Genomic DNA, 23,988 nt, shown 5'->3' on the forward strand with positions numbered 1-23,988 from the left:
TGAATTTGGATGTTTTATCACAGGTATCTCGGAATGCCTTCCAAAAAATTCCCAGCTGTTTACAAATTAAGTGCTGGAGTTAGACTTCCTCAGGGTGTAAATAGCCTGGCCAGGACCAATGCAATTGCTGCTTAATAGAGGTTATAGCAAAAATCACCTAAACAGTTACAAGAGGATTCAGACAGAAATGCCTGTAGTCCACAAAGTTTTCTCCATGCACCATTTTCCTCCAGAAAACTGGAAGTAACCTGTTTCAGTTTTCCTCTCACTATCCAAGTTATTTGCTTGCAGTTTAAAAAGAAAATTACTGTCAACAGCTGATCTCAATGCATTTGCTTCACATCTGTAGTGGCACAAGGAAAGCACTGAGTCAGCCCCTCCACGTGCTGCAGCTCTGCAATTATTCATGCAAATGCAGGTGATCTGAGCCCTGGGACCCTGTGTACACAAACATGTTGGTCTGGCTCAGGGCAGAGCAGTGGGAAAATGCTCAGGAAAGGAAACCAGAGCTTGCAGCAAGCAACGTCCTGGCAAAGAATTCATTTTGAGAGGCAATAGGTGAATTCTCAATGGGTTCCTTGGGCTCCAGCCTGGGCAGCCAAGAGGGGCTGGAGGGGAGGCACCCTGGATGGCTGTGCACCAAGGTCAGTGTCATAGCACAAAGCAGACCTCTGGGCTAAATACTATAAATATATAACATTAAATAAATAAATAAATAAATAAATAAAGTGTCCTGGTTTTGTTTGGGATAGAGTTACTTTTCTTCCTAGAGGCTGGTACAGTGCTGTACTTTGGATTTAGTATGAGAATAATGCTGACAACACACTCCTGTTCTAGTTGTTGCTGAAGGGTTTGGGGACATACCTTCACCTCTGTTCCTTCACTCTCCCCCATCAGGAAATCTCTGTTTCCAAGATGTTGCAGTCATCAGCAGACCCAGCTTAGCTCCAGACATACAACTGCCACTGCATCTCAGTTATTTTTCATCTTGGTTGACCTGACACTGCCTTTTTATATTGGGTGCTATTAAATGGATGGCTGACTTTGAACAACCATGGCTTTTTAGCACCTTGGATTTATTTACTCATTTAAAGTCTTTGCCCTGTGAGTTACACAAGGACAGGCCAGCACAGCAAAGCATAAAGTTGCTGTGCAGAGCTTGCAATCTCCTGGCCCAAACAGCCTCATTCTCTCTCCCAAAGACTTTGTTTCTCCACATGTCCAAACACCTGTCTTGCTCTCTCCATTGTTACTCAGTCTCACCCTCTCTGTCATCCTGAACATCTGCTTCCTTCTTCATTGAAGTGCCTTCAGTATCTCCTCTCCCACGCTTCCCAACTTCTTTTTTTATTTGAACTCTTAGGTGCAACATGTAAGACATTGTAGACACAGCTATACAAAATAAAAATTTCTGTTTTAGAGGAGACTGGAAGAAAGAAGTGGTTGCAACACTGTCAACCTTTGATCCCTACAACTTGATCCCCAAACTTTCTGCTTATTGCCCAGGCAGCCTTGTTGCAGACCCCATCTTCAGTCACCTTCCTGAAAAAAGTTGCACACACTGGATATCAGGAAAAATTTCTTCACTGAAAGGATGGTCAAGCACTGGAACAGGCTGCCCAGGAAAGTGGTGGGATCACCATCTGTGAAGGTATTTACCAGACTTGTAGGTGTGGCATTCGGGAACACAGTGATAGACTCCAAGGGCGCTCTATGGCCTTAGAGGGCTTTTCCAACCTTAATTATTCTGTGATTTAAAAAACATCAGCAACCTTTCCTCTACAAACCCCCAGTCAAAGCCCACGAGCTACAAACAGCCTCTCTAAATATTTGATCTAAAGTGAAAATGAAACACAAAGACAGCACAGCTTGTTGTTAATATGAGATCACTCTGTGCTTCAACCATCCCAAGGCGGTAAATCCTGACTTCAAAACTTCCTCCTTGCATTTAAGGCAAAATTACCAGGAGCCTTGCTAAAAGAGAGCAGAATCTGCCTCCTGCAGCGCCCTAAAAACAACTATTCTGGACAGGAATTACTACAGACAATTAAAAGTACAATAAAATAAATAGCAGGAGGAAAAACTGGTATTTGTATACTTATATTATTAAATAGCACAGCTGCTCTTTTCTATGCAAAAAATAGTTAGTTTTTATCCATCAGCAAACTGCATAATTCCCTGCAAGGTTAAGCATTTCTTTGTGTGCAAAATAGAGGTGGCCTGGGAATCATGGAGAGATATTTAAATCTCCTCCTGAGCCCTGCCACATCAAAGTAGAGCAGTGGGTTTATTTGGGAGACTTTTTTGCAATTCCCCACTCACATATCAAAAGCTATGCATGGTTTCAAGCTGCTGCAAGGCTCTTTCTCCTGCCATGCCATGGTGATCCTCCAGATGCAGCCCACTGGATAAGATTTCTGCTGAGAGGCAGAAATCTTGGGGTGATGGGCAGAGATGTAAAACCACTGCAGCATTTGGTGTGCTGTCCTTCAGGTCTCCTACAAGAATAATATGGGATCTGAGGGAGCTCATGCCTGTCTAAACTCCAAGAGACCTTTACCATATCAAAAAAAAGCCTCTGAGAAGCTACCCTGGGTAACATCTTCCACAGTCTCCTCTGCCCAGGCTGGCTGGGGACAGGTCACATACACACATCAGTGCCTGCCCTTCAGCAGCAAGGAGGGAAACCTGGGTTTCTCCATAGGGACAAGTCAAAATATCACTTCTGAAGCTTATCAGGTCAGTTCCCATCCCTGGAAGTGTTCAAGGCAAGGCTGGACAGGGCTTTGAGCAACCTGATCTAGTGAAAGGTGTCCCTGCCATGGCAGGGGATTGGAACTAGATGAGCGTTAAGGTCTCTTCCAACACAAATCATTCTATGGTTCTATTATTTACTTGGTTTCTGTCTCCAGGTGGGCAGACAAAAGCTTCATTTTGCTAGAAAGCAGTGCCTGGAGCTACAGTTCCCTCCTGCACCCAGACAGACCAGGAGAGTACAGCTGATATTCTCAGGAAATGGCTGGAACAGCCACAGCAAGCACAGAGCAGCTCTGGTGCTGGAGCAGAGGATGTTCTGTGTATCCCACTGAGTTTAAGGAACAGCTCAGTGCACTGACAACAGCAAACCCAGACCATGGGGCTCATACAGCTCTCAGACTCCTTGAGAAGCAGCCGTGGATGCACATCCATGGCAAACAAGAAAGAGAAAAAGAAGAAAATTTTAGATAGCAGGTCCTTCATCTTAAGATGTGGGGAAACACCATTACTTACTGACAGTAACCTCCTGCTTTCCTAAAACACACTGGAGTCCATACTGGGCCCTCACACCCTCCCCTGCCAAGTTAATGTCCTCTCTTTGGATTGATGAAAACTCAGAGCCCAGATTTAGAAAGGCAATGTATGTAGTTCTGCTCTGTGCCCGAGTGGGAATGTGCTAGCTGAAACGTTTGTGAATTATGAGCTCCAGGCATATTGCCAGCTCCAAAGTTTTCAAACTTAATCATTATATTTTAGCAGAAACATCAAAAGAAAAAGTAAACCTGAAATGATTGATCAGGAAGTTCCAATCAAGCTGAAGCAGAAGCCAACACTCCCAACTCCAGTACACCCCAGCTCTGCAACAGCCTATTAAATCCAGATTTCTTGGAAAGCTCAGAAACAGACACCAAACAGCCCTAATTCCCCTCTGTTCCTCATTAACCAGCCTTCTCACTTGCTTTTTTTAACGTGCAGATAGATGAATATTTCAGAGGGCCAGGGCAGGGTTTGCACTATTTTCAGCTCATTATACTCAGCGCTCAGCTTCAAAATGAGGAAGAGGCAAATGTTTGAGCAAAAGAGGAAAAATTAATTAGAATGCATGGTGTTACCTCTCAAAAGTGTTGTGCTGGTGTGGCCAGGGCATGGCAGGGAGAGAACCTCCCTGGGGCTGAGGCTGAGGCTGTTCTTGGCAGGGCTTGCAGCACCACACTGGATCTGGGCACAGCCTGGTGATGCTGCCAGAGGCTGCTCTGTGAGCAGCTCATGGAGATCACTGCCACCAGCTCCCTGGGAGCTGCTCGTGGGGATCACTGCCACCAGCTCCCTGGGAGCTGCTCGTGAGGATCACTGCTGCCACACCACAACAGCAGCCTCTCCCAGGGACAGCCTGGACAGGAGCCACGGGCAGCATTTTGGCTGCTGCCCTACCCAGGGAAGCACAGTGCTCAGCTAAGGCTACTGCAAGAGATAAAACATAACACCTGGTTTGATTTCCTGATCTCTGACAGCAGAAGTTGCATTTCAGCCTAACTGAAGGATTTAGTACCACAGCCAGAAGCAGTACCCAGGGTGCAATGTCTGTGCTGGGTCCCTGTGGGATGGCGGTGTGTCAGGAATGAGCTGTGGGAAAATCTGAAAACCCACCTGGGTTCTGTCACTACAACAGTTCTCCTGTGATTTTGTTTCCCCCTTGTAAAATAAGCATTATCCTGTGCTTAGTAAAGCCCTTGCAATGGATGAGAAGCAGTGCTCTAAGTGACCTTTCACTAACACCGACCAGAGGAAGGCAGCGGCAGCGGGGCTGTTTCCATGTGGTGGCCACTGGAGTTGTTGGCTGTTGACAAATTAGCAGCAAATTACTGCAGATTAGAGAGCTACAAACTCATTGCTTTCTGCAGTCCCATGGAACAATATCCCGATTGCACTGGCAGCATCAACAGTTTTCCATTCAGCTAACAAGATGTGCAGAGATGAAGACAGCAAATTAAACTGGCATGAAAAGCAGATTCCTCGTTTGCATTCTCAAAAGGCAGAAGAAGTTTCCCTACTGCTTTATCATCTGCAGCATACAGGACATTCAGCTCCCTGTGCCAGGGCTCAATAGGTGTTTGAAGAGCAAATGCAGAATCTGCGTAATTAATTACTTGCTTCCTGATGTTAACCCCTGAACCGTGAAGTCCAGGTGTAAGCCTACATCACTGACCTTCTGCCACACCAATATTTCATTTCTTGAAACTCAGTGGTCTCAAAATCCCTGTTAAAAAAAGTTTCAGGCTCTAAACAAAACAACTGCTCATGTTTGATGGTCCCTCTCTGAAAAATCCCTTTGCCAATAGCTAAATCTTTTTTTGGGGTAGTCTTTCCTTCAGGACCCAGTATAAGTAAGAGCCAAAGTGGTCCCTCCCCACAGAATGCTCTTGCAAGTCTCCAGCATGGTCTGTCCTGGCTCCCCATGGCTGCACGGGGAGAGCAGCCAAGCCAAACCTCACTCAATCCACCACAGTTGCTCTTATTTTTATGCTTCCACTTAATAAGCTTCTGCATTTCCCGTTTATTTTCACAGCAAAAATGGAAGCCCTATGCTCAGTGTCTCCAGCTATTTGTCCAGGGCAGGATGGGTGTCTCAGCCCTGTCAGAGATATTTAACATCTCTAAGGCAAACAATGCAGATCTTTTCTACACTATTCCATACTTTTGCTCCAGCGAAGCATCTGAGCAGCACAGAACAGAGCAGTCCTGCAGGGAGGGCACATCTGCTCTGAAAAGATTGCAAAGAAAAAACAAAATCTAAATATGTTTTTTCTGCTCCAGCAAATTAAACAAGCACCTCTTTAATCACAGATTTCTACTTTTAACAAAGCTGCAGCATTAATATCTTCTCTGTTTAGCTTTTGTAGTTTGTTTCAAAACTAGGTTATAAAACCCCCAGAACTCTTATCCAGCTTTTTGGTTAAGGGAAGAGAAAGACAAGGTATTTTGCTGTCTTTTCTGCAATGACCCGTGTAGTAGAGAATATAGTACAAATGAAAAAACACAAATTTAAACAAATGATGAAAACATTAAGAACAAGAATCACTGCAGCAGGAGCTGCACAGCAGAACCCCTCCCGACCCACACCCCACGGGCACCGTGTTTGCAAGTAGGTCACGGCTCGCACCGCGAAAGGCAGGGCATCCCCACAGCGCCTGCTCCGTGTGCTCTGTCCCAGATTGAACTGCAAAAGCAGGCAAGCCCCACTGGTGCCAGCACAAAAGGCAGAGGCAAACTTGTGTGCCAACTCAAGGCTCCTGTTGTGAAGCACCCCCTGGCCCCTGCCCATCTCAGCATCTCCCATCAGTTCCTTCCGTCCTCAGTATCCCAGCCACTGACCCGCGGGCTCTGTGGTTCAACTCAGCCTGCTTTAATTTGGCTAAATCAAAGATGAGGAAAAAAAGGATATCTGAAGGACAGAGCCACTGGAAAAATGCCTACAAGTCGTTGTTTTTTTTGTTTTTTTCCCCAGGGAAAAATGGGGTCATCTTGCTTCTCTTCTTAAAGAAAGCTTTCAAAGGAATATTTGAAAATCCCAGACCTAAAGTATTTCAAGTTTTGTTTCAGTTTAATCCTTATATCTTCCCCTGAACACTGACAATAGCCTCTCTGTTTTTAGTTTGCTTTTCCACAGCAAACCTGAACAAGTTGTCCTTGAGTTTCTAAATAGGAAAAGAACAGAAAAAACCCTCTGCTGCAGTTTTTCACTGAAAATTGAGAACCACAAATGCACAAACCACTGGGGTGACTCGTGCATGGGATTGTTCCTAACACAGTGCTGGGGAAGGGTCTCTGTACTCCCTCACCCAGCCCTGCTGCAGCTCATTAAAATGCTTCTTTGGAGACAGTGTTTCAGAGAAGTCTTTGTGAATTTTTAATGCCGTGTGCTACTTAACGTCTGCTGAATTCACAATTTTTCCACGCCATCTCAGCAGCATCTGCTGCAGCCATGCGACCTGGAGCAGCATGCAGCCTTTCCCAGCATAACTGAGAACTTGGCATCAGACAGATCCCAAGGAGAGGCACATGGACAGTGCAGGGAGATGCTTCCAGACCCTTCTGCAGAACCTCGTGATGCAAAACTTCCCCAAGCCACCACCCAGGCTTAACCCGGATCCAAGTGCTCCACTGCATGGGAACACTGCTCATATTGGCATGCTGAAACCCAGCAGGACAGCCCTGTCTGCAGCCTCTGCACAGGGAACTGCTGCTCTCATCTCTTCTTTTCTCTTTAAGGTCTTATGAAGCCCAAAGGTGATGCCTGGAGAGGAGAGGGGGGAAGCACTGGCAGCTAGTGTGAAAAAGCAGCTGAGAAACCAATGCATTGTGCAGAAGGAGGAGAAAAAGAGCAATGTGGCCCATGGAAGTCAAGACACACAAGCTGTCTGACATAAGGGTGAAGCATGACCCATCTGCTTTTGGCAGAACCAAATTTACGCAGGAGAGCAATGGCACTGAGGGCCTCCAGCACTTAGGGTTATGCATAACAGTTTACAGGATAAACCACACTCATTGGAGCTCTCTTCTGCTTCCTCAGGCTCTGGCAACAAAATCACTGGAATCTTTTTATAGTTTAAAAAAAAAGAAAAAACACCAAAAAACCTCCCACCAAAACCCAACAGCATCTAGATTTCACACAAGTACCATGCCAGGAAATGCTATAGAAGCTACTCATAGGAAACCCAAATTGCTAACATCTTTTATTCCCAAAGCTGGGGATCCCTAAGTTGGGAGCACAGCCCTGCTCTATTCTACTCAGGAGTACAGTACTACAGCAGGAGTAAAGATAACCCAGCAACCAAGAAAGAAAACTCAGGATTCACTCTGCACATGGACAGCTCATGGCGGGTTGCCTGGCTTGGAGATAGAAATGCTTGAGGCAACTCTGTACTTCTTTGATACATTGAGTGTTATGAGCTTTAGGTAATGGAATAGAAAATGCTAGGTTTAGCCCTTGATGATATCTCCTGTGATGTTTGATCAAACCCTCCTCGTGTGGAGGAGGTGATTTATTAGCAGAGATTGGACCCATTTGAAGGAAGAAGCATCCTGGTGGAGGAAAAGGCTCAGCTGAGAGCTTCATCAAAGCAGCAGTTTACAGAGATGTTTTCGGTCTCCCAACACTACCAGCTCACATGTCAGTGCCAAACCTGCCATGAAAAAGCTTTCCAGAAAGCAGATAAGCATCATCACAGCCTTGGAGGAGCACACATCTCTGCAGGCTCTCTTTTGCCTGAAGGAAACCCACTAAAATTTCTTGCCTTCCCAAACTATTAGCACAGGTTGGATTTCTAGACTGGTTCAGTGCACAGAGCTATGGGTGAATTTAGCAGGAATTAACACCCCTCTCATGAGGGACCTGTTTGCCTCTTTGTACACATGTGAACCTGAAACATTTGTGTTTCATTTACAGACAAAAAAAAAACAAGAAAAAAGGACATAATAAGCTAGGAGCTGGGAAACAAAACAGTCCTTCCAAAACCAGTGGAGCTAGTGAGGGTCAGGGTGCTGGTCAGGCCATGCCATGGTGCCTGGTCAGAGGATATATCTGACTGAGGACTTGGTGACATTTGGTGTGGGAGATGATGCAACTTTTGCTGTTTCCTTCTAGGACCACCCTAATTAAAGAGAAGCTAATTCCATACCTTGCCTGTCTCTCTCATGGAGCACACTGACGTGCTTTTGCAGACAGAAGGAAGCCCACAATCAGCTCGGTGGTTTCCTACCTGCCCAAATCCCATGGGATGTCTGTGCTACAGAACAACATGGCTCCTAATGCAAGATCAGCCTCTGTGAATCTGCACCCAGTGCTGCTGCAATAGCTGTGCAGTGAGAAACATTTAATCCTCATTCTTGTTTTATAAAAGGATCAAAATGCTCAGCATGTTGACAATTCAAAGGTTTAGCAGTCCAGCATAGAAATTCATACTGCAGGCTTAAAAGTTGAATACTAAAATTCTGGAAGACAGAGGGAAAAAAGAAAAAAAGCCTACTCAGTCTGTACTGCAATGGCCCAGTCCTGTTCTGTACTGATTTATGAATATAAGAAAACTGCTTTCTTTTATGTTGCCTTGGTTATCCAGTCACTTGCTCTATGAATACATTTGCTCAGGTCAGTGCAGGGCTCTCAGAAAACACACACAGGAAGGGGGTGAGTGGCTCCAGTGATTCAGAGTGTAAGGCTTTTGATATTGAAAAAAACGTGGATCTGTTTGCCCTGCTAATCTTTCCTTCAGCTGTAGCCAGTTCCCAGCTGAGTTTTGCTCTGAGCAGCCTGAGCCTTCAGCCAGGGAGTGCTGTGCCTGGAGAGGGCTCACCCTGCTGGGATGGAGCAGGGACATGCTGAGGGGCCACATGTGACCCATCACCCCACGGCCCCAGCTGTCAGCAGGGCAGGAGTGTCTGCTGCTAACTGATGCCTCGGTGTCAATGGACACTCTCTTCTTCCATCTCCTCTACCCGAATCCAACCTCAACCTCCCATCCGTCTTTCTTTGCCCACTTGCCCCCTTATTAGCCCCCTAGAGGGAGGGAAAATGGGAAATGGGAAAAGTATCAGGTACCCTTCCTCTTTTGGGTATTGCAAATCTGTCCTTCTAGGAAACGTCTACAGAAATTGTCTTCCCAGGCAATCAGGCAGCCCCAGCCCTGGTGTGAAGGGCACAGCAAGGCAGCGAGCACAGTCAGGTTGCATTTGCTGAACAGCGGTCACCCTCTCCCTGGCTGCTGACCTTTAAAATGTCAGGCACCTCATTTAGAAAGCAACAATTGGGTTTGAAAAGTTTTAAGGCTCTGTGTCCTGCTCCAGCCAATTTTGCAGACAGTGCTCTGCAAGAACATCTCCCACTGCTTGGTTTTTCCTTTCCCCTTCATCTCCCCGGGATTTCAGCATTTAGCACCTCATTCTCTCATGCTGCTCCTGTTATAGCAGGATTTAATAATCCTGACTATGGACAGCCCCACTTTTATAACTTCTTTTCAGTTAATTCTTCCTCCACTTAAATGCTAGAAAACCATTTTCCCCTCTGATTTCCAGCTTAGGAAAACCTTTTGCAAGATCTAAACTGTGCTGTTTCCTACAACTAGATTACAGGATGCAGGAGAGAGGAAACAAGTTTAGTTCCTTTCTTTGAAAAATATAAATATTTTATCTTGTTTTTACAGTCTTATGCAAGTACTTCCACTTATAGCACACACTTTTTTCCCCCCACTGTTTGACACATACCAAGTGTATTAATTGATACCACTATCACTCCAGCTACAAAAGGATAGCAAGACAATTCTGCACGTGGCTGTGCTTGCATATAGCCAAAGCCTGAGCTCCGTAAAGCCCAGGGACAGATGTGCATTCCCCATTCCCTGCCTCTGGTCTCCAGCTTGAAACCCAGCCAGGCAAGCTGTGTCTTCCTATAACTCAGCTTTCCAGGCAGAAATATTTCAGATTAATTAATGGTCCCTTCCTGCCCCCTATTCTTCCTTTCCTCTTATCCCACCCCATGGGGATGTCACAGGGGTTACTGAGTGTTGCACATTTTCTCTCTGCAGATGGTGCTGGTGCCAAGGAGGGTGGCAGCGTGGTGCCATGGCAGCTCTGCAGCTGCTCCTGCCTGCCAGGGTGCAGATTGCCCCATTCATTATTATTATTATTATTATTATTATTATTATTATTATTATTATTATTATTATTATTATTATTATTATTATTACTATACTATACTGGGGAGCCTATTAATGTGAATATGCTGGTAAAGATTTTGTTAAATCTTGAACATTTTGCCAGTATTAGTTCAATGTTTTTTAGAAGGTGGGGAGGGATGTATAAAAAAAAAAGAAAGCAGCTGATGGTCCTACAAAGGCGAGGAAGGCAAAGCAGCCTTGTTTAACAAAGTGTAGCACGTTTGAAAGCCAGCAAATCAGCCAGCTGCAAAAGTAACATCTCCACGATGAACAGAAAATCCTTTGGAAAGGAAAATAAGCCTCAGTGTCCTTATTTTGATTAGCAGACCAAGCACAAGCCTGTGCTTTGGTGCTGGCACAGCAGAACAATACACAGCCAAAGCACTGTGTTCCTAAAGCACAGGTTCTGTGGGCTCCTGGAGTCAATACTTAGGCAAAAGGAAAAGAATCCCCATGTGGATGTGCCAAGCACCAGAAGCACCCAAAAGCCACACTCTGATAATTATAGCAAAACCTTAGAATCTGGCTGCTCTTACAGACTGAGGTTAGAAAGCCATGAGTAACAAGGGGCTGAAGCCACTCACATCTGCACCCTGTCAGGCTGGGGTCCCCAATACCAGCATCCAATTAAGGCAGAAACTTGGCAGTGTGAGCTGATCTTGGATCCAAACCCCAAGTCCAGGCTGAGTCACTTCTTGAACCTACCAGCCCTTTAAAGTTCTGCTGAGGGGCAGCAGGAGCGTGGCCAGAGCATTGTCCTTTGCAGCTGGTACCCAGCTTGGCTGTGGCACTTGGCCGACACAGACAGGTTTCACCTCTACACTGAGGCTGCAGCAGGGTCACAGAAAAGAAAGTTCCACTCAAAAAATAATTTTAAATTATTTCCTCCTCTAAAACTTTCTGAGAGTGTTGCAGACTTTTTCCAGAGCAACACATCACCTTCCCATGGTGCAGCCAGCCAGCCAGCCATGAAACCAAAGACACTCAGGCTCCTGCTTCTCAGTCTGTGAACATCCATTTTCACTCTTTGCTAACACAGCCTCGATGAAAAAAGATTAGCTGTTCCTGCCCATCAGATTATCCTTGCTGGGAGATACAGTTGTGGATGTATCATTGTTTCAGCTTCAGATATGCCTTTCCCCACTGCAAGTCAGTAAGATACACCCTTCTCTCCAACGTATGTTATCTGGCATTTTAAAAGAGCGAGGAAGATAAGTGGAAGAAAAAGATACACATGATTTATAGCTGTTCCTCGCCAATTGCCTGAACACAGGCTGCCAGAACATATTTTCTCACAATTGTCTGGCAAAAATTGCTAGCACATTATGAGGATAACTTGCAGCAGTGTATTTGTTCTGGATTCAATTTTTGCCTTATTTAATTTTAATAGCTATAATAAAAAATCTTCAATAAATACAGCTGATCTGCAGAAGATACCTAATTAAAAAGGATGCCAGAGCCCAGTGCTGTCCCTTGTTCCCACAGCAACAAGAGCAGAGGAGAGCATGCACACAAAGAGGCAAAAAGAGTGCTTTTCCCCCACCAAGGATCTGCTCCACTTCCCCCCAGGGAGCTTCCCAGGGATTAAACTTGAAGGTAAACATAGGACAGCCCTGCCACCAAGAAAGAGAAGTAGCAAGAGAACATCTTAGTGAGATTTAGGTGGTGTAGCAAGAGAAATAATATGAGGTGTGGGTCACACAAGAAGCCTCTGTTGGTGGCAAAGGCATTTGAAGGAGGCCCCACACGCTCGTCACCTCCACCTGGGTGTGTATTGTCACCCTGCACCCTGTCACTCCTCAGTAACATGCTGGGAGCACACAAACCACACCACTGCTCCACTTCAAAACAGGGTAAAACATCCAGGCTGGAGCATCTCTCCACCAAGGCAGCATCATGCCCAAGCCCTCCTGAGGGAGATTCATTGAACACCGATTGAACCTTTGCATAAAGTCATCTCACAGCCCCTCCATGCCTTTGAATGTAGCTTGGGGAACACTTGTGGCACTGACACACTCCCACCAAGGGAGCAGGACAAAACCAGGCCTTTTTCTAAACTCAGTTATGGTACATGTACATGGAGTGCACCATTGGCTCCAGAGCCTGGCAGTGTCCTGCTGCCCCACACACTGCCCTCATCCCCCTGCTGAGGGACACGGTTGAGAAGGAGAGATGGTAATATGGAAGAGCAGGAAAGTAACACAGGGAACAGCAGCTGACATCCTTCACATGGATATCTAGCAGAGAAACTAGATATCACAAGGATTTAATCAAAAGGCTCAAAACAGAGCTGCATCAAAGTCTGATGCACAAGAAAGCAGAAAGCTCATTGCCTGTCATGTATGAGAGCAGAGCACACTGCCTGGTGATGAAGAGAGCTACACAAGGCAGTTGGGGCTCCACTCTTTGTAGGGTTTGACTCCCAACTCTCAGAGTGCAAATGTCCACCCTAAGAGCTTGTCCCCACACACAAGCTGTGTCCCTTGGTCACTGCCACATATCAGCTGAGTCCCCAAAGCCTGCACCTGTTTAATCTGCCAGGATACGATACCCAGTCAAGCTGCAGAAGTCCTTTCCAAGCACTTCCAAACTGCATGTCTGTAAAAAAAACACCAAACAAAAGCCAACAAAACAATAACAAAGAAAAAACTTAACAGGTTTGAAAAGTTTCCCACATACAGCAAGATGAGATATTAATGAGATAGATCAAAAATTGTTAAATCCTCCTTGTACATCTCTCCTCTGGCTTGCCACTATAGCCAGAGCCTTCCCTTTCCCTAGTGCAGCCCTTTCCATGCAGAACAGACCTTCCTGCAGATACCCTCCTCTCCTGAAACTGGAGCACGACACTGGGGTAAGGCTGGGCCAATACTCACAGCTACATCTCATCTCCACCAGCTTCCCTGTGGCAGGGGAATGCCCCATTCCCCACCAAACCTGCACTGTTTATGTCCCTGTCCACAGGTGTCGGGTCCTCCTGGTGCAGCCAAACCTCTGCAGACCCATGAAGTGCTCGTGGCTGTCATCTCCTGAGCATGCCCAGCTATGCTGCCTTTATCTCCTCTTTGATGTTTGCTACCCATTAACCTGAGCCAGACCATAGGGATGCTCCCAACCCCTTGGCCCAGATGAGGAGCTAGAATCAGTTCAGGATTTGTGTCATGAACTCAGAAGAGATGTCAGGGCAGATTCCCATGGCCAAGGAAAATATGTGAATATAATGTTTCAACTGAAATGGCTGTCAGGGTACCTACAGCCGTGTCTCTCCAGGTCAACAATCCCCATACTCCAGAAAAAACAGGGCAAGAACCACCACTTTTTAAGGCACTATCAATGAAACTTAAATTTTTTGGGTAGGGTTTGCAAGTAGGTGATAGCTCCATAAGTGTTTTATCGTGCCCTTTGCTGTCTGTCATCATGCCATGTACACACATTTGCTGTGCAGCCCCCAATTAAATCTCTCAACTTTGCCTCTGGAAAGAAACATCTTTTAAAATTCTCTCAGCTAATTGAGCAGCTTTTAAAAGTCTCCTTGGTAAACCACGATCCCTTATTCCCACCCTCCACAATTTGCAACATGATAATTAAATCTCTTACAATAATATATCCCGTTTACTCCTGTCCAGCTGAAGCCTCTAATGGGGCTTGCAGAAGAAAACCCACACCTGCCAATCCACAGAGAAGAAGAAAATAAACTCCATCTTCTTTGGGTTGTATCACATGTCAGACCTTAATTGGCGCACTTCAAAGCCGAGAGGAGCCTTTGGAAACGCTGCCCTCCAGATCAAGTGCTCTGCTCCAAATTGCCAGGCTAAAGCAGTAACCCCTGCCCCATGTCCCCTCCCTGCATCTCTCGGGGACACTCACAGCTGCTGTTTGTCTTCTGTACTAAAGGAACTAAAAGGAGGAGCTGAGAGACAGAATAGATAGAGCAGGAAAAGAGCGTTGCCTGTAGAAATGCACAGGCTCCATCACGCACACAGAACCCACCCTAAAGGCTGAACACAGCTACCCTGCCCCGCTGCCCAGTGTGTGGAGCAGAGCCCAAACACGGGCATCTCTTTGCCCTGCCAGATCAGCACTTACTGAGCACAGGGAGCAACAGCTCCTGAGGGCAAGAGGTTTGATGAACCACAGGAAGATGCTTGTGGGCAGGCAGGTCTGAACCTCTAACAGGGACAAACACAGACAGCAAGAAGGCTCAGCTGATGGGTCAGACTGGAAATCCACGTGTGGGGCAGACTGGTGTGTGGTTTCCAAGGTAAAAGCTCTGAGTTAGTCTGCTCCTCTGCATCTGAGCCCTCTGAGTGTGGTCCAGCAGAGAGCAGAGGTCAGCAGAGACCCAAGGGCTGATACTTCTGCCCAGACTGTGCTCACAGGAAGATGACCCTTCAGGTCAGTAGCATCATCTAAGTTTTTAATAGACTGAGGTGTAGCCTTATATGAAACTGGGAAAGACTGCATGTTTGGGCGTCTGACTAACTCTGAGGTTCAAATCCATTTATTGCCAATGCAGAAATAACAGTAAGCCTTGAAGGTTACAGCAGTTAATGGCTTTTACCATAGATTTTGCTCAGCAGCTCAATTTTTGAGAAAGAATGGAAAGAAAGGCTCAGCAGCCACAAGAAGGGATGGTGCTGGGCACAAAGGGCAACCAGGACCTTGTGGTTGAATGTATTTTACAGGCACAAGGCAGCAAGCACCACAGGCAGCAAGCACACCTGAAGGAGGCCAAATATTAGATAAAGCTGATTTTCTAAGTTTTCCTTTAAGTCAGGTTTGATATTCTAGCTGCAGATTTTACAGCAAAAGGGCAAGGACACAGGAGATGGCCACCTGCAAAGTACCTTAAATAATGAGGAAAGCACATTCTGTACAATATCAGTCAGGTACCTGAGCTATCAGATATCAGTTGAAGTGTCAGCAAGCCAGTTGCACTCTGTTTAAACAGAGGAATATTCCCAGCTCATTATAATCCCCCAATCCCATTCCCTACATGTGGTGGTCACACTGAGACCAATAGTGCCCCCATTGCCCACTGTCCATGAGGGATCTTACAGTACTTTCTGTTTTGGTTGACTGTTCTCTCAGCAGGAAAAGGCTTTAGGAACAGGACAGAAATAACAATTTTGGACACTGATGGGCCATAAATTGCTGCTGTGCAGAAATAGGTGGAATATGGGCATGTTGTGGAAATGAAAGTTTATGTACTGTCACATCATTGGCTTGAGTTCCTGGGGGAGTTTCTGGACTGAATCCAAACCTTGCCCAGCTCAAACCTTCTCTGGCTTAAGCCTTGCACTAAGCAAACCACGTGTGAGCCCTGATTAAACCAGGCTGCTGCATAACTCAGCCTGTAGCACATGAGGGTGCAGTTGTTTAAAAAGTGCTAATCCAGTGCACCCAATTCAAAGTCTGCTCTGCAGAATCAAGACAGTCCAGCAAAAAAAAAAAAAAAGAAAAAAAAAAATTCCCCCCTCCTTGATTCTAACAGGAATTTGTTAACAAGAAATGACATGAGAAGAGAAACAGGTCCTAAAACCTCCCAGTTCTTCACTTCTGCTGCACACAGCATGCACCAGATACCCCCATATCTTTGAAGAATGAAAAAAGCAGCCCTGAAAGGGCATGAGCAGCTGGGAAGTGCCTTTTCAGGCAGTCATTGATGAAAATCAAATCACAGAATCTTTTCCTAGGCTCATAGTGGTAAAGGGTGGATAGAAGTACTGGACACATCTAATGACAGCCTGTGGAGCATGGCCAGCAGCCACCTTTCACAATTCCTACATGATCTCAAAATTCATCATCTGATGGATAGGTTTGTTTATTATTTTGAGACCAGCATGTCCCAGTTTAAGCAGATGTCATCCCTTCCAAACCACGTGCTGTGAACTTTGCAAGGACTTGGAAGGGTAACTGACAGAGCTTGGGTGATACAGGAATCTAAAGAACTGAAAGCAGATTCAAACATTCTCCTTGTAAATAAAGGTCATTACGCAGTCTTACAAGGTGCCTTTTGATTGTCACATGAAACCTAGACTATCTAAATGCAAATCTTTTTTATTTATTTAAAAGACAAAGATAAATACATTTCGACTGATCATCTGGTCATGGAAGAACCTATCAGATTTATCCATACTTACAAAACCTGATTCATCACTGAAATTTTCTACTTATATGTGGGTGGCTGCTAATACTGGTTTTGTTATGCAAGAATTATAAATATTCTCACTGAGAACTAATGACTTAATTTAGATGCACCAGCAGGATATGAATAGCTCAAGGTTTTCCCAGCACATGAGGAGCAGTGGCCATGCAGAAGGTAATTACCTGGGTCTAGAAATAAGTGGTTTTGAAGAGTGATAGCCCATTAAGGCAGGGACTGCAAAACACCCAAGAGCTCTCAGTAAAAGCACAATTCACCATAGGTGAAGACTTGTGACTGTGGAAGGAAGAGTTACGTGTGCAACAAGAGGCTTATGAGGTGTTCAGGGTCTTTTTATTCTGATACTGTTTATATGTATATGGAGATATCAGTGCCCTAACTTGGCATCTTTTTAAGATCCAGTAAAAGCACCCAAAATCACAATGCTTTAATTTTCTTCCTTGATGCCTTGAAAGCCATGTTATTAAAGTCCAAGTTGCTTACCACCATTCAAGTCTCCTGCAAGTGTGTTTTCTAAAAGGGCCTCAAATTCATGGGAGAAGGGGGAAGATAAGTATTTCAAGTCTTAAAAACAACTTGTAGACAATTACCATGCTAAAAACGGGGTCTTTGGACAATCTGCTCATCAGTGATACTTTTCTCCATCCCTCTCTCTGTGAATTTCTCTGTGCTCCCACACTGCCAGGACTGAAGAGGCACTTTCACTCCATTTTGCCCCAATTTTTGTACTAAACTCAAGATCAGCAAGGGGCACTCTCAGAGTGAAAGGAGGAAAAGGAAACATTTACATGATGACCTGAGTCCAGTGGCTGTGAATTTGAGCTCTAAGCACATCCACAGATAAAACACCCATTTCTTCCTACTTTAGGCTCACTAGAGGGAGTCAAAATAATTTCTCCAAGTGGTGTCTGGAAAATGTGGGTGAGACTTTGAGAGCTATTACCACTAAACATCCTGCAAGTTCCCCAGATCCCTAAAGTCCTCAGAGGAACTGTCTCTGCCTACAAACAAGACACTCAGGACAGACACACAGCATTTGTGAAGGGCTGGAAGTTGCTGGTAGCTTCACCCACGTGTTCTTTTGGAGACCCACTACACCAGGATTCATTCAGCCCTCTCCTGCTGCTGAAGGCCCAGGACTCTGCCTGCTCTCCCACCACCATCCCTTCATCAAGAAACATGATCCATGGGGGAAACCTCACTCCCTTTGTGTACTGGTGATTAACAAGACTGATTTCTACTCAAGTGATGCTTACGACAGGCCTTCTTGAACATTATGAAGAACTTGAGTTCTTGAACATCTCAAGCTGGGGCTGAGGCATGTACCTGAAGCTTTTCATTTGCTTAGTTTTGTTTTTCTGCCTTTTTCCAGCTTTTGAGGCCTGTGGGGTCCCCGTACAAGGCGGTCAGCAGTGGCACCACGGCCACAAAGCCACCGGGCAGAGCAGCACTGCCAGTTCATGTGTAAGCAGCAGAGCTTATTCTCCTCACAAGGGCACAACCCCACATGCAGCTGACCAGGCTCCTTGGCCAGTTTGTTTTGATGCTGATGGGCGAAGCTATTTACGTTCCCTGCTTGCCAGGAGCTCTCTCTGTGCCCCTGTGGTTTGTAGTGTAATTTGCTATGAGACTTGTAACACAGGGATGTGCAGACCTCTCCTTACACAGAATAGCAGCATAAATCTCATTTAATGAGCTCTTAAGTGACTAACAGATATCTGTGTGCAGCTACTTGAAGGACAAACCCTACTGGGATAGAAATGGGCACAATGCCATTGCCCTCATGGCTCTTAACCAAAAAGCCCTTTCCAACCACCAATTCCTGCTTCATTCATGCTTTGTTTTTTTTATCCTTTATTAGCTCTGCTACGTCCTCTACAGGCCTTTCAGATCAACTGAACACTGAAACCTCCTCTCAGCATTTGTACTCTGGATTTCTTCACACTTCATTGTATTTCATTTTTGATAACAGAAGCTATTCAAGACAGCATATGCTCAATGGCTTCATTCCCATCCACACCTTCTCTGGATATGATAGTTTCAAGGGAGAACCAGAACAGTTTGGGCTCATTCTTAGTACAGAAATCACAAGGACAGCAGCAACAGGAAGATGCCAGGTTGACTGAACCACAATACTCAGCACTGGTCACTATCAGGTGAAACACTGCACCACTGCCAGCTCCTCCTGCCATTTTCTGTAGGTGTTTTACAACCATATGCCAAGTTTTTGGCATATTTCCTTTTGTATCTCTCATCTTCCAGGACAGAGGTCCAGAGGAAACCACCTAACCCCATTGCCTGGCAAGTCAGACCCATGGATGGGTCAGACTGATGACCATTTCCATGAACAGGATCTAATAATGACAGCAAAACCCACCAAACTAAACCACAGATTAAAGCTGGATGCACTTGGCATTTAGTTACACTCAGGGCATGGGGGTTGGGTAGCTGCAGTGAGTCGGAGATTTCCAGATAAAACATCAGTTTTGGGGAAGATGCATATCTATAATGAATTGTTAGCAGACACGCTATTCTGTCAAAATAAAACTCTTTTAATCTTTCAAAGGGAATCCTGGGCTATTTAATTGATTAGCAGCTTTCTAATGAGAGGATTAAGTACACAGTAGATAACTCAGATGATTGACAGCTCTGCTGCACCATCCTAAAATAAGATGCCTCAGTTTTCCCAGCACATGCCAATTAAACGATTAAGTATTGTTTACTGGGACTGGGAGGATTACAAGACAGTAGGTGGATTTATTAGCAGAGAAAGGAAAAACACTCCTACACAAAAGAAAAAGATTATTTTGAATGACTAACAGCCATGCCCCTGCAAAGGATGACTGGAGCTGAGTTATTCACTGCCAGCTTACACCCCAGCCCTTCTCCCTTTTTCAGACCATTTGTCAGTTTATGCAGTTACCTCCAATGTGCTCATCATTTCCAGGTGTCTTATGCAGACCACTTTCTGAGTTTATCATGTAGATAGTTGTAAATCCAGCTGTTTGATATTATCACTGGGGAAAAGGTTGGGAACTTAGCTCATTATAGACAGAATCTCACTTCTCTGGAGCAGGAGACCAAGATGTCTTCTAACAAGCAAGAGCTGCTTCATTAGCAGCCTTTTAGTACATGTAGGCACCCAATCAAATCACCTAAGTACAAGTACCTGAACATGGCAGGGGCAATAATGTGGCTTAGCATCTTGCAGCAAGGACATCCAATTTTACATGAATTAACAATTTATGTGGAGAAGGTTTGGAAGAAAGGGGGAGGAGGGAGATGCTCTTAAATTCACACAATCAGGCTCCATAGTTACTGTGTCTGAACCAGCCATGCTGTTTAACACAATATGTGCCATTTTTACCAGGCTGGGGGAAAAAAAATCAAGATGCTGAAAAGATTTCCAAATTTATGACCTCTTTACTGCACATTAAATGAGACTACTCCTTAATCTTACAATCCCTTCCTTTGCCTTTTAGGTGACCCTCTAATCATCTGATCTCTGCATGGGAAAAGTTAAATGAGATGTTCTAGTTCAACTAGATGTCAAGAGCAGAAGTTTTGTTCAGATCTTCCCCTGCCCTGTTTCTGTAGGGTTCCTACACAGGTCTGTAGGAGTGGCTTTGGCACAGCTGAGGAAAGCAAGGGTTGCCAGTTCTGGGTAAAGCTGCCAGCACTCCCTGCCCTGGGAGCTCTCTCCCCAGTATGCCACCATCACACAGCACTGGATAATGATCCATCTCAGCTGGTTAATTAGAAAGAGCAAAGTTCCTGCCAGACAAGAACCTCTGCAGGTGTGGAGACCACAGAAGCATGTTAACAGAGTAAAATATTTTGGTAATCTGTGGACTTGTGTTTTTAACAGTCTGTCCAGGGCTCAGAGCCCCATCCTGGGATTCTGACAAAAAAGGAAAGTGTGAGATTTTCATTCTTCTGCAGAGGGCTGTGCACAGCACCTGCTGTGAGACATAAAAGCAGCAGACTGACGCTTCCACTGTTCCTTGGAGCTGTAACAGATAAAGCCATGAATAGGCTGAATTTCAACAAATCAATAAATTCAAGTCCAGAATGTCAAAGAGAAAACTGTGAAAAAGAGATCCTCAGGGATATTAAATACAAAGATATTACCTCTGGCTCTGGAAACCTCTGAGCTCTAGTTTTCAGAGAGGCTGTATCAAGGGAAATATTCTTGCACATCTCCTGCAGCAGCTGCTGTAAGCTGCAGGAGGCTGGAGAGGGGCTGTGGGGAGCTATGACCCTAAGAGGTTACAGAGGAACACACTGAGCTAATTACAAAGAGTGGCAAACTCTGTTATCCAGAGTTCAGCAGATATGAATGGCTGGTAAAACTGGTCATCATGGCTAGCAAGGCTAGTGTTGTGCCAAGAAAAAAGCAGCATCTAAATAAACGTAAGGAGAACCACTGCAGGATGTACAGTCCTTCAGAGGAGAGCCCCAGGATCACAGAGACAGCCCTGCTCCCAGGGACTGGAGAGCAGTGATGCCCAGCCTGACACATGCTCCAGTGTGTCACCTCGCAGGAGCCAGCCTGGGGGTAGAGGTGCCACTTAACTCCAGACTGCTTTGTGACGGCCTGTCCTCCAGATTCCATAAAAAGGGTAGGGCAGCATTAGTCCCATGGAGAGTGCCTGCTGTGCTGCCCAAACACTGTAGCTGTAGGTCACCTGCACTGCAAGCAGTGAGAGTATAAGCAGAGATGGAGATAGCTCCTTCATCAAAGAGCATCGAGCCTCTCTTGAGAGATCCAGCTGCTCTCCCTGCAGTGCCCGTCAAGGATTAGGAGAGGCAGGACAAATTTCAGAAGAGCAATTGCCTTCTCTGCCTGTGCTCAGTGGTGTTGGTCTCCTCACTCCCTGCTCCCACCCTTAGCAGTTCAAATACCTGCCCAGCACCATCTCTGAACTCAGTCAGTCTGCTGCCAAGAACACAAACTCATTTTTTCCTCTCCACTCTCCTTGCATCACACAACTGCTCAACTTTTCTAAGCAACGAATTTCAGTATCTCATTACTCTGTCAGTTGCCATAACGAAATGCCCACAGCTGCATGGCACTTACTGCTTATTTGTGAGCCAGCTGACAGCACCCTCCTTACCCAGGGCAGCAAGGATACACATCTATGGGCACCTGCAGAGATCAGGTGTCCCTCCTTTAAAGCTGGAAGGGAACAAACAAACTCTCCCCTGTGCTCCTCTGCACAATCCTCCCACACGTCCCACTGCAAACACACAGAGTTTTGATGCATGTTTAATCTTCTTCTTGTACGACAGGGAAAGAATAGATACTAGCTCTTGGGATTTTATCTAAGAGCTAACTGCTTTTCAGGGTGGGAAAGATCCTGGAATTGGACCCACTGATTTCTTTCCTTAAGCTTGTTATTTTACCAGTTCCCTCCTTCCAAGTCTTTTAATGAAGACTCATCCATGTTATTCCCCATGTAAGGACTTGGCTGGGCTCAGTGCAGGTGTTCAGCTTTCCACAGGCACAGACTGAAAGCAACATCAGTATGTGTTGCCCTTTGATGTGTGGGCCCAGTCCCTCAGGGACCAAATTATTAATATTCACAAGTTAGGTCTGCTTTTCAAAGCTACTTCAAGATTACCAAGGGGTGGATCCTCATTTACCACTTACCTGTGATTTATTTTTATATTGTTTTTGTGAAATTGCACTAAATCTGGTGGATTCTGCCATGCCAACTTGCACACCAGTATCACTTCTGCTCTAAGAATATCTTTTCCAAAAAAGTAATGAAACCTTTTCTGATGTTTTAACTGTATCAGCATCAGACCAAGTAAACTGAATAACATTTAAACATTTGGATGTTACTACCAGGAAAAATGGTAATACTGACAATAGTCCAGTCAAGAAATGTGAAGCATGAATTCACAGACTTACCATTTTTGTCAGCTCTTCTGAAAATCTAGAATTGAAAGAGAGAGAGAGAAACATGTTTACTATGTTGTCCAACACGAGGGGGTGAAGCCCTTTGCACCAGGACCACATTCAGCCCCACACACAGGACAGGTTCAAGTGCTCCAACCCCTCAAGACCCAATTCAGGTGCTCCACTGAGCTCACCCTTCCCAAGACTCAGCTGATCTCCCCCAGAGCAACTTGATGGACAATCACTGCCAGGTACAGCACCAGCATGGTTGCCTCTGGGATAACTGGTGGAAATGCTTTCAGCCCTCCAGCACCTCCCTCACTTAAGAAAGCTGAAACCGTGGATCCAACACCAGAAAAATACACACTAAAAAAAATTACAACAGCCGTGCAGCCAGTCCAGACAATTTCTCTGGAGTCAATAAAGTCTCTTAAACCAAGTTGCACAGCTCTGCACTTCTGAAAGAAAAATTATTTACAACAATTTTTTAAAAAGCAAGTCTCCTGTGTGGGAAGGTGATTATATTTAGACTTAAAACTACAGTGTGGAGGAACAGCCCACAGAGAGGAATCAAATAGCCATTTCAGAAGGAAAAAAATTGCAATAATGTGTAGTACTGTAGAACTTGCTGGGGAGAAGGAGGGCAGAAAAAACTGCTATTTTTCTCACTGGCCTCCTCTGAGGAGCAGTCCCCTAATACTGATACCAAAATCAGCTGGTCACTTTGGGGGTCCTTCCTCTAATCGAGTGTTGGGTAAGCAGAGTTTTTATCATGCACACTGGTTACACATTCATTAGCTGTCCTCACTTACTTGATGCATATGGTTGCTTTATTTTACATATTCACACCCTTATCAGAAGTTCTCATATGGATCTTTGGGGTCTGTCTTCAATGTTTGATGTCCTTTTTAGGTGGCTGTTCCTCATCCCCCACTTTTGACTAAATGCAATATCTTTGTTTTGCATAACTTCTTCTTTGTCAACCTTTCAGAGCTGAGCTGGCATCCTTCTTGTGTCTTGCATGACTTCTGTGTGCCTAAGTTACATCCTTTATCTACTTCTCCAGGGCTGTGCTGTTCTGCTCTACTGTCTTTGCCAATGCAATTAATAGCAAAAGGCTTGTGTGAAGGCTGGAACCTTACAGGTTCCTGCCGAAAATGGCCACTGGCACAGGTCATAAATTACCAAAAAATTAACATGGGCAGAAAAGGTAAAATATTCTCATCATCTCTTCAGGCCTGACCCTATTAATTTGAGCAGAAGCAGAGATTTTAGTTGTACAAAGAAATTTCCCTGAGGAGGGAATAAAAGCACCAGCAAGACAGATCAGAGTCAGCCGTAAAATAGAACCTCATATTTTCTGGGTCACAAAACCATTAAAAAAATAAAATATCAGAAGAGAAACTGCTGCACAAAACAAGAACCCCAAGAGACAAATTGAATTGCAGAAT

The 23,988-nt window shown here is 45.1% G+C and overlaps 1 protein-coding gene across 7 annotated transcripts in view; it reads right to left on the reverse strand.

Moving 5' to 3' along the window:
• NECAB2 (N-terminal EF-hand calcium binding protein 2) overlaps positions 1-23,988 on the reverse strand; it is an 81,472-nt gene that overhangs the window by 44,906 nt on the left and 12,578 nt on the right. For 5 of the 7 annotated variants that reach the window (XM_069027090.1, XM_069027088.1, XM_069027086.1 and 2 more), the window contains exon 2: positions 22,550-22,574. In XM_069027090.1, the coding sequence (XP_068883191.1) occupies positions 22,550-22,574 (25 nt within the window). Of the gene's footprint in view, positions 1-19,555; positions 19,754-22,549; positions 22,575-23,988 lie in introns of those variants that run through there. The other 2 variants (XM_069027092.1, XM_069027089.1) reach the window with 1 other exon arrangement.

The sequence above is a fragment of the Aphelocoma coerulescens genome, chromosome 11 (assembly GCF_041296385.1).
Source record: "Aphelocoma coerulescens isolate FSJ_1873_10779 chromosome 11, UR_Acoe_1.0, whole genome shotgun sequence".
Taxonomy (NCBI): Eukaryota; Metazoa; Chordata; class Aves; order Passeriformes; family Corvidae; genus Aphelocoma; species Aphelocoma coerulescens.